The sequence below is a fragment of the Mesocricetus auratus genome, unplaced genomic scaffold, assembly GCF_017639785.1.
Source record: "Mesocricetus auratus isolate SY011 unplaced genomic scaffold, BCM_Maur_2.0 Super-Scaffold_100014, whole genome shotgun sequence".
NCBI classification, from domain to species: Eukaryota; Metazoa; Chordata; class Mammalia; order Rodentia; family Cricetidae; genus Mesocricetus; species Mesocricetus auratus.
Window position 1 is genome coordinate 37,185,304 of NW_024429197.1, and position 11,025 is coordinate 37,196,328.

The 11,025-nt window shown below is 42.5% G+C and overlaps 1 protein-coding gene across 1 annotated transcript; it reads right to left on the reverse strand.

The window, feature by feature from the left end:
• Window positions 1–1,464: 1,464 nt before the first annotated feature.
• On the reverse strand, window positions 1,465–5,073 carry LOC121144078 (PRAME family member 12-like). The gene is made up of 4 exons (XM_040757427.1): window positions 4,787–5,073; window positions 3,564–4,136; window positions 2,231–2,660; window positions 1,465–1,596 (listed from the first exon to the last, which is right to left on the reverse strand). The coding sequence occupies exons 1-4, from the start codon at window positions 5,071–5,073 to the stop codon at window positions 1,465–1,467; spliced, it is 1,422 nt and encodes a 473-aa protein (XP_040613361.1).
• Between the last annotated feature and the right edge of the window lie 5,952 nt (window positions 5,074–11,025).

The following is an 11,025-nucleotide window of genomic DNA, read 5'->3' on the forward strand; positions in this document are numbered from 1 at the left end:
TCACAGGTTCCTGTTTGCTTGGTCTTCCATTGGGGGTGAGTCAACCTGGCTCCAGACCCCAGGCCAGGGGATCTGAGAGAGAGTGAGAGGGGGAATTTGGGTCTAAGATGGAGGCCCAGATCTGATTGCAGTCTTCTGCCCTGTGTGTGGGAAGAAGTGAAGCATCTCTCTCTGTAGGCTCCTGGTTGCTTGTTTGTCCATCGGGGGCCAGTCAACCTTGCTCTGGTACCCAGGCCAGTGGACCCAAGAGGAATTTTTTGGGGGGACAGGATATCTCTGTAGTCCTGGCTGTCCCAGAATACACTCTATAGAAGATGTTGGGCTTGACATCACAGAGACCCATCTGTCTCTGCCTCTGCCTCCCTAGTGCTGGGATTAAAAGTGTTTATCACCATCACCCTGCCTTGTGTGCTCTTTCTATTCTTAGTTGCACCCTTCCCCCATGGGAGTCTGCTGACCAGCATGTGACCAGGAGCTTCTAGCAAAAGACACTTTGTCCCCTCCTGCCAGTTAAGCCTACATGTTAATTCTTGTTATGCTCCCATCCTTTACCAGAGACCCCTGGAAACTTGAGCTCTTGGCCTTGGCAATTTTCTACCATGCCTGCTACTGATATATAATGCTCTGATCTTGTAAAAATAAATGCCGTTCTCCTTTGAAGTTTGAGCCTCTGTATTTGTCTTCATTTTAAACCTGAGCCCTTCAACCAGATCATTGAGAAGTCTTTTAGCCCTGTAAACACACCATTTGCTAAATTTCTTGATTTAACAGAGGAATAGAAACTATGGTCATGTTGCTGACGTTCTAATACCTCTAGTATCCAGGCTCCAAACTAGAAGAACACTGGCTCAGATGGAGACTAAGAATGCCAAGTGACCCTCAGTCACAAAGAACCTGGCTGCAGTGTCTTCTTCTTTCTGTGGATGAATTGACTTGAAAGGGGTTCAGAACCTCACTATATGAATACCATATGTGTTCTATTTGCTGTGACTAATGTGTGTTGTGGGACTACAGCTTCATAGTTAAAATATGAAACATTTAAGAGCAAGAAGATTCCTCATAGTCACTTTAGGCTCCTAGCCTGTGACTGACAACCCTTGTGAGCACAAATAGACAATAAATTCTTTGTACCTCCACACTTTCTAGGTGTTAGGAATCAGGGTCTTGTGTTGAAATGCCATCTGATGGTAGTCACATCACTCCCCAAGGATGGTTCTGTGCAATGTGTGATAAGCCAGTGTCCTTCACAGTTAGTACAGTGTATGAAGTTAGCAGGCATCACAATGCCATGTGGGAAAAGGGGGATTTGGTTTATTAATAAAGAACAATGTAAATACAGAGGAATAAAAATTATCTTAATGCTACCTGATACAATGAAATAGCTGTCTTGGCTACTCTCTTAGTGAATAAAGACAGAACTTACAACCAAACAGTTAACAACCAGGTCTCAGGTCAGTCAGGTTTCTAGGCAAGGTTAATGTTCAAGGGGTGCCCAACACCTCCTGTCTGAGTATCCTGGGATGCAATCTTCTGTGTTTCTCCAAAATCATCTTTAACGGAGACCAGGGCTACACTGCTGCGTTCAGTTTCATACGTCTATACAAACAACCCACTAAATAGCCATAGGATGGAAAGTTAAGAGGGGAAATACAATACCATAACTGATCTCAGTTCATTTTGTTGCTGGCATGCCTTGGAAGATAAGTCTTAGAGCATACTTCATATGGTTACAGAACACCTTGACTATGACCTAATGCTGAGATTAATAACTCAGGACACAAGGGAAGAACATTCAGATTCCTAGTCTGACCATATGTTTAGAATTGTCACATATAGGCAAGTCAGTGGTGATCCTGTTTTGAGAGAGGCAGAGGTAGAAATGCAAAATTCCCTTTCTGATTGGACAAGACCAGTATCACTGTGCTCCCATTATACTTCAAGTCAAGCTTGTGTCTAGGGTGTGCATACCCTGAACAATATTTTGTTTCCAATACATGACACATTGTATGAAATCATGTTTTCTGGGACTCCATGATGCAAACCTAAACATTAGACTTTCATTTCTCAGTATCCAGAAGTAATCTTTTCCTATTTATTGCCAACACTGACAAAGTTTGGCCTCCATGTCATAAACACAGCGCCTACAGCATTCAAGGCATATGATTGTAGCAAAAGCTATAGTCTTGGGCTGCCTTTTGACCAAAAGTATATCCAGGAGCTCAGAACATACTTGAGCAAATTTCTCCACAAGGACCAAACCCAGGGGGTCATAGCACTCTAGAGGGGCGGGGTAGAACTCTACAGTCATTTTTCTTAGATTTGCCACACTCTGTAGGAACTTCTTCAGTGCAACAGTGGTGAAGTCATTGTCATAGAAATTCACTGTTGTCAGCTGTGAGCATTGACTCAGAGCAGGCAAGAGGGCACTGAGCTCATAGTCCTCCATCCTGCAGTTCACTAACTCCAGGGACTTCAAAGTCTCTGCTGTATTCTCAAGGAGAACTCGGAGATGTTTGATACCTAACTTGGACATCACTACACCACTGAGATTCAGGTGTTTCAGGTGACAGAGTCCCTGACACTGTGACAAGTGTTTAAAGCCTGACTGGGAGAGATGGCAGACAGTGATGGTCAAGGTCTCCAAAGGGTTCTTCATGCATCTAGGGAAATAAAAATAAATTAGTGCATCATTTTAGAGGGCACTAAAAAGTTTGACACTGAGACAGAATTGACCTCATATGGAAAGTCAATTTAGCCTTATCCTGGAAGTCAGCACTTGGGATTCAACCTTCTGGTGCCTGTTCATATAGTTGACTCCTGAGGTATATTTGTAAGCTAGGATAGTCTCACAGAACATATTTCCAGCTGCCCATCCTCATTCTGTCAAATAGAACTAGAGTTTGTCACAGCAGGCCAGGAGCTCATACCCAGAGGATCATCACAGAAAGATTCTGGCAGCATCTTGGCATGTGTCCTGCATAGCTGATCCTGTGTTTCTTCCCACCAGTCATAGCCTCTATTCCTGATTTCAGTGCTCAACACTTGAAACTGTGATTCCCTCGCACCAGCATCAATCATCTTCTATCTACTAAGTCCCAACCTATGCTCATATTATCCTTCCCTCCAGGGGGACTTAGAGACTGAGACAGGCTCCACCAGAAGAACAAGCTGACCCCTATTCACAGATCAAAGTACAAAGTTCCTTAGCTTCTTATTCAGATGTGGGTACACCCCAGCTCAGGACTTGCTACTCTGCCCTGTTCCCTTCCTATTAGCATAGGAATGTCCAGAGCACACTCAGTGTGTCTGACCCACCCAATCGACGTGCCATCAATTCAGCTCTCTAAACATCTCCTACTCCAGCTCTGACTAATAAATGAATTATCATTGAACCAAGTGACCTTAGTTAAGAAGGATACTAGTCCATATATAGATATAGATACTGTGGTGAGTTCATCACTCTTAAATCCACAGTGGCAGGGACACCCACTGGGCCCACTAATGCTAGAAATAAAGGAAAAGTTTTCCTGTCACAGTAGAATCAGCTCTCCATCATTCCTTACCCGAACAACAGCTGCATGAGTCCAGGGGGAAAGTAGATGCCATCCAAGAATAGATGTTTGAGAGAGTTGAGTTTGCAGAACTGAGAGAGAAACTGGGCAGCACACATCTCCTCTGTTTCTGCCAAGTTATTTACAACCGTGTTTGAGTTCAAGAAGATGTGAGTTAGACGGCATTTCCGAAGTCCTGTCATAAGGCCTAGGTGAGGTGCAATGTGACCCAGGAAGGGCAGAACCTGGTTTGTGGATAGCTCCAATTCCTGGATATTGTCTGGTAGGAAAATGTCCAAAACCTCCTTGAGAATCTCTCGAGGGAAGTCACAAATCGTCATCTTCACACAGCACAGCTGCACACAGTCTTTCCTCTGCTGGGCCCACTTCAACAAGCATGTTTGGTCTTGCTTAAGGTGGAACCTGAGGCTAAGGTCAGTGACCACCTTCAAATCCCACCTCAGCTCGTTGCATACTCGTGCATTACTTTCTGTCTCTATTGAGTAGTACCAGTCTCTGCCAGGCCATACATCCCAGAAATCCTGGTTCACATTCCTCAAGTCAAGTACTTGAGGCCTCCAACATCTGTGAGGAAAATGGTACAATTTCATAATGTAAACTAGGACCCCTGTGAGACAGCCTCTGTTCAACTACTCTATTGTCAGCTCCAACATAACCCTCACACCTGCCAGCCAAGGACTCTGCCTGAATTTCATCTGGAGACCTTTCCTGCTTACCTCCATTCAATTACTCTAGACTTGTGTCTCTTCAACATAAAGTGTAGGAAAGCTGGTCCTTGGTGTCTAATGCCTTTAAACCTAGCACTAGGGAGAAAGAGGCAGGCTGATCCTTGTGAGTTTGAGAACAGCCTTGTATACAAGTGCTAGTTCCTGGACAACCTCCAAAGCCACAGAGAAACACTGTCTCAAAAAACAAACCATAAAAAAGAAAGAAAAGAAAAGAAAATGAACCCCCTCAAAAAACCAGAAATACCCCCAAAACTTATAGTGTCTGTAGGAGAGCCAGCAAAAGCTCATTCCAGTGTGGCTTCATCTATTCTGAGCTCTCCTCCACTCCTGTCATTGCATGAACTCTCTACATGAGTAGAGCTCCACAGACCTACAAGTGGATGACACCAGAATCCGATGTCCACTATGACCGCATTCTCCCGGCCCTTATATTTATCTTACCTATAACTCAGCAACTCCGATTTTATATACTTTGACCTTACTTACCTGGGACGAACCTTCTGTGTCTGCAGAATATCTACACCATCTAGAACAGCTTGCAACAACTCCACATCTGGTGTCTTCATCAAGGCCCCCACAGGAAGGTAAGAAAATGGCCAGGCAGCCAGCAATGCCTTCAATAGCTCCATGTGTCTACCAGTGAAGGCTTCCTTGAAAAGTAGTGGGAAGAGACTAATGGGCAGGTACTCCAGAGCAGAGATGGTTGAGGCCTCGTTCCGCAGCAGGCTCTGTACTGCCAGCTCTTGGAGTGTGGTTGGGTTGTAGATGCTCATTCTGATAGATCTTGAGTCAGAAAGAACCCTGTAACACAATTAGAGAGACATTGTTTTCTACTTATGTTTTGGGAATTCCCACTTCTCACACATTGCAGGAACTAGAGGCTCAGAGTCTTTTGTCTGTGAATAATGGAGAACTCAGTTTGCCTTATTACATACCATCTGGTGGTGTGAAGTCCAAACTTCCAACACTCTCCTCATGTGGAGTCTCTAAACGCCCTCACACAGACACAGATTTATCATTATCCCCCCAGGTACCCCTCCCACTAGGTACCTACCCCTTCTCTTCTATTTGGAAATATCCAGGAGCATACAGACCGACCAAACCAATGTTACAGGAAAAGGCACTGACCATCTTTCCAGGTGGTCAAGAAAATACATTGCTGATATCACACAGCCAACCCACCTGTATTATGCTTTCACTAAACTGATCCCTCTTGAGAAGGAGTGGGGAGAATTTGTGAAATGCCTGTTAGAACATGGTACTGATAAAGGCTTTAGAAACAGACTGCAGATGATGGACTTATACTAATTCAGGAAATGAGGTAAAAGGTCTTTAAATTAGTTGGGGATTAGTTGCCCACGCCTTTAATCCCAGCACTCATGAGGCAGAGGCAAGCAGATGTCTGTGAATTTGAGGCCAGCCTGGTCCACAGAGCAAGTTCCAGGATAACCTCCAAACAACACAGAGAAACCCTGTCTCGATAAACCAAAAAAAAAAAAAGACTTTAAATTCACAAATTCACAGTTATCTAACTGCCCAATCAAACCATGTCTGAAATGTAAGAATTTGTCTTACATTTCCAACACCACAGGAAAGCCATGCTATTGAATGATAGCACTTCTATAATGAGAATCTTAGATGAGAAACCAAGTAAACAGAGTCTACATGGACAGAGATTTTCCTGTGATGCATTGGGGTCTAGAGGAAGAAAGGAGATGACACAAAAATGGCTACCAATATTTTTAAAATTATTTTAATTTTACATAGCTTGTTTTACATATCAATCTCAGTTCCCTCTCCCTCCCCTCCTTCCATACCCCCCCAGCATCCCCCCCATTCTCCCACCCTATTGCCAATTCCTTCCACATAGGTGATATCTAGAGTCTGTCACTTCACTCTGGGTAGGGTCCAGGCACTCCCCTAAGAGTCCAGGCAGAGAGAGCATTCCTCTTTGTCTTATGGACACACGATGTCTGTTAGTATTCCAGGAATAAACACTAATCCACTGCTCAGTGCCCCATAGGTTGCCCAGGCCTCCTCACTGACTCTCACATTCAGGGGGTCTGGATCAGTCCCATTCTGGTCTTCCAGCTGTCTGTCTGGGGTCCAAGAGCTCACCCCTGTTCAGATCAGCCGTCTCTGCTGGTTTTGTCAGCCCATTCTTTGCCAATGTCTACCAAAATTTTTAAGTTTTATTTTCAATTTACATGTGGAATATATTACAAGGGTATACATACTAACTCCAATTTGATAATGAGCCTAGAAATCTGTACAAAGCCAGTGAATCAATCTAGAGTACAAGGCCAGTCTTTTCTATTTTGACCCTGTCTCTAAAAACTCAAATGAGCCTAAGACACTGACATGTAAATTCCTGTGTAATGATCATTTATCATTAAAACCAAAGTACACTGATGTAAACATATTAAATTGTGTCCTTTGAATTTCAAAGCCATTATTTGGAAATCGCTTAGATGGTGATAAGAGTAGACCAGCAAGTACTAGGTCTTCTGATGGATGTGGGTGACTTACCTGATATGGACACAGAGTATGGACCTCCTATTGCAAGCAGTGTCAAGCAAAGACTTTAGGCTCAGGACTCCTCAGCACAGTCAAACAGTGACTCCAGGCTTCAGGACTCTGAGATTCTACCAGGTCCCCTCTTCCCATTATATACCTCCCAACTCACTCCTCCCATGAAGCCCCACCCCTCTTCAAAAACGCCTATCTGATTGGTCCACTTAATCCTGTTAAGGATTTATTTTCTTCTACAGCAGATTGATTGAATCTGACCTATCCTGTGAAAACAAAAACATTAAATCCAAAAGTCAATATTCCAACTGTGGATAGAATTACTTATTTTGTGTCGATTTTCATGCATATATAGATACATATGTGTACATATAAAATAATATACATATATATATACATATTTATGTGTGTGTGTGTGTGAGAGAGAGACAGACGGAGAGAGAGTGATTTTAGTGCCTATGTGTGTGTTTTATTTTCAGAGTATTTGATCGTGTAAGAAGTTTTACGGTAACAAAAGACTACAATATTAGCTTTTGTCTCAAAACAAAAAACTAAAAACCAAACACAAAACAAAAACACAACCCATGAATATGTTGCAGATAAGAAAGAATGAGATATGTGTTAGAAACTGGAGAGCTCCCTGTCAGGAAGCTTAGTTAGGATGATGACTTGATCAAGGACTTTAGAATCATCAAGAGTAAAATGGACACTATCTCAAAGTGAAAATCAACAGCAAAGCATGAAGGGATGGAGATAAAACAAACCCTAATCTTTAATTCCCTTGTATTATCCTGGATGGGGTACATACTCTGCATCTTGTCACTCTAGAAGTTGAGGCAGGAGGATTTCTGTGAATTTCAGGCCAACCTGATCCACACAGTGAGAAACTGCCAAATAGCAACATCAAATTTAAACAGAAAACAGTCATGCTTTTCTTGAAGAAAACAGTAGAAACCAAGTGCCTCAAATGGTCTTTTAGTACAAATCCCTTACCCAGCAACACCTTATGGGCACTTGCTCCAAGGGTGAATACCTGAATTTGATGTGTGGAATCCAGGAATACAGACTCCTGAATGTTTCCTCTGAACTCCACATGGGCACCATGGCAAATGCCTCCACACCTATAATTAATTTATTAATGATTTAATGAAGATTGCCTGGAGAATCAAAATTCAAAGCCAACCATACTAGTTAGCTATAGAATCTGGGCAGAGTTGGCACACACCTTTAATCCCTGAACTCCGGAGACAAAGACAATTGGGTCTCTGTGAGTGACAGGACACCCAGGGCTACACAAATGTGAGTCAATCTAAAAGACAAACAGCTCACATAAGGTGACCTCCGCACTTGATATCACAGGCCTTTAATCCCAGTCATAGAGAGTTACCAAAAGTAAAGAGTCTCAGGTGGAGACTTAGTCTCAATCCATTTTGATGAGAGGCAGCAGTCTGAGGCTTGGAGGAGAGATCCTGGAGACAGGATCAGCCTTCAGCCTGAGATAGAAGTAAGAGCTAGTGGCTTGGCTACTTTGCTTCTCTGGCCATCCACTTGAAGCTTGACTCCCATATTTGTCTCTGGATCTTTTTTGTTTGTTTGTTTGTTTTTCGAGACAGGGTTTCTCTGTATTGTTTGGAGGCTGTCCTGGAACTTGCTCTGTAGACCAGGCTGGCCTCGAACTCTCAGAGATCTGCCTGGCTCTGCCTTGTGAGTGCTGGGATTAAAGGTGTGTGCCACCAATACCCGGCTGTCTCTGGATCTTATATTTATTCTTGTTACATTGAATTTCCTTTCCCAACAGGAGGGAAGCTCTAGGCTGGGACAGGTCTCTATGATATCTGCTGGGCACATGTGCATGACTGTCACCTCCACAGACATGGGGAGAGGGCTGTAATATCAGAGTTTGATGTCACTCCTGATATAAGTAGGTTTTTCTCCAGTGTGAAAATCAACAGGTACTCTAACAATAAAGGGAAGGAAGGAACAGAGGGAAGAAAGGACCAATTGTTACATCAAGGCACCTTGAGAGAAAAAAATCAGGAACAATGTTCCAATTAGAAATCAAATGAAGCTGAGAAAGTTGGTACACACCTTTAATCCTAGTCTTTAATATCAGCACTTGAAAGAAGGAGGCAAGCAAATCTGAGTTCAAGGCCAGCATCATCTGCATAGTGAGTTCCAGGAGAGCCAAAGCTACATAGTAAGACCCTGTCTAAAATAAATTAATTAATTAATTAAATAAAGGAAAAGGACAGACAGACAGACAAACAGATCAGTCTCATGTCACCATATTTAGCATGGATCTTTACATGGGGAGTCATCCTGTTGGCCCATCCAGATTGATTTTTAAGAACCATGTAAGCATTTTATGAATAAGGTACTGATATAGTTTTCATGCCATATTCTTCCACCTCCAATTACTCTGTTGCCCCCCAATTCCTTCCTCACTTCCACGACTCCTTCTTTAGTAATTACACACACACACACACACACACACACACACACAACTGTAAGTACATACTATCAATCAGCTTTAGTGTTGCTCATACACACAAATTTCGGGAAGAATTCGGGGTGGATATGCAATCAGGGAGCTTGTCCCAAATGAGTGATTCTCCCTCTTTTAGCAACTCTTTAATTCCTGCATTTTTTTATTCTTGGCTGAGGCCTTGTGAGACTTTCCCAAACAGGTTGGGTTGTCTGCTGGTCTTGTCAGTGTGCAGGTCTTGTTTAGGTGACAAAGTGGTTACAGTTAGTTGTGTGCAGCTCTGTCTCATAAATAGAGAACACTACCTCACATTAGACATCACAATCCTCTGGCTCTCAGAGTCTTTCTGCCCCATTTTCCTGTATGATCCATGAGCCTTAGGTTTAGGTCAATTTTCTCAATGCATTAATTGATGGGAACTCCACTATCATTTCTTCACTCCTTTTTCATCATTATGGATTCCTGTGATGGACTCCATCTACTTCAAACAAACAAACAAACAAACAAACAAACAAACATCTTTTTTGCTATGGACAAGACAGGATAAGGGCTACACTCATCTATAATATGAGGATGGCTTCTTAGAGAACAGGTGGCCTTATGCTGGCATAGAAGTGGAGCAGTAGTAGGTTCTCCTCTGGGGTACATAATCACTAGCCACTGGGTGTTGCTTATCTTTCTACCACCAGACAAAAACTCCACTCCAATGAGAAGACCAGAAGTCCAATTAGGTAGCTGTCAGTCACCCCTGAAATATGAGTATCATTATTGCACCCTTGGGTCTGTCTTGACATATCTTGTCTTGTCATAGTAGTTCCTAGGCTTCACAGACAGTTAGGACTTTAATTGCATTTCTCCCTAGCAGCTTGCACAGCAGCTTTTACACAGGACTTGCAGATAAGTTCCAGCTTCATTCCTACCAGTACTTTGTCCAAAGTATGTGGTGCCTACAACAGAAAGTCTTACTCTCAAGTTCTGGGATGCAACTGAGGTCAATGTCAATGGCTCCTGTGGTCTGGACAGCACTGACATTGCATGCATTATATGAGTACAGACAAACATACTCAGAAGATAAAAAGAAAAAGTCTTTGGAAACACCTGGAATAGGGATAGTTTAACTTCTTTTTCTATATGGTTCCTTTTATTTTCCTTCTCCTGCCTTATTGCTCCAGCTAGTCCTTCAAGCACAATATTGAAAAGGAATGGTGATACTGGACATCCTGGTCTGCTCCCTGACTTCAGCAGAATTGCTTCAAGTTTCTCTCCATTTAACATGACATTGACATGGGTTTTCTCATACAGAGCTTTGATTGTGTTCAAGTCTGTTTCCTATCACACTAACTTTCTGGACTTTTATCAAGGCATGTTGGATTTTTAGAATGCGATTTCTGCTTCTGTTGATATAATTCAAGGGGTATAGAGAGATGGCTCAGTGGGCAAGAGCACTAATTATTGTTAAAGAGGACCCAGGTTCAATTCTGAGAACCAACATGGCAGTGTATACCTGATTGTAACTCCAGTTCAAGGGCTTCTGACACACTCACACAGATATACATGCAAACACCACTGCATGGAAAATAAAAATAGATAAGTCATTTTTCTAAAGAAAAACTAAACAAACAATAATAATCTAATATTTCTCTGTCGTGATCTTCAGAAATGTAGAGACTGAGGCAAGATGACAAGTTATCTTGGAATATATATATATATA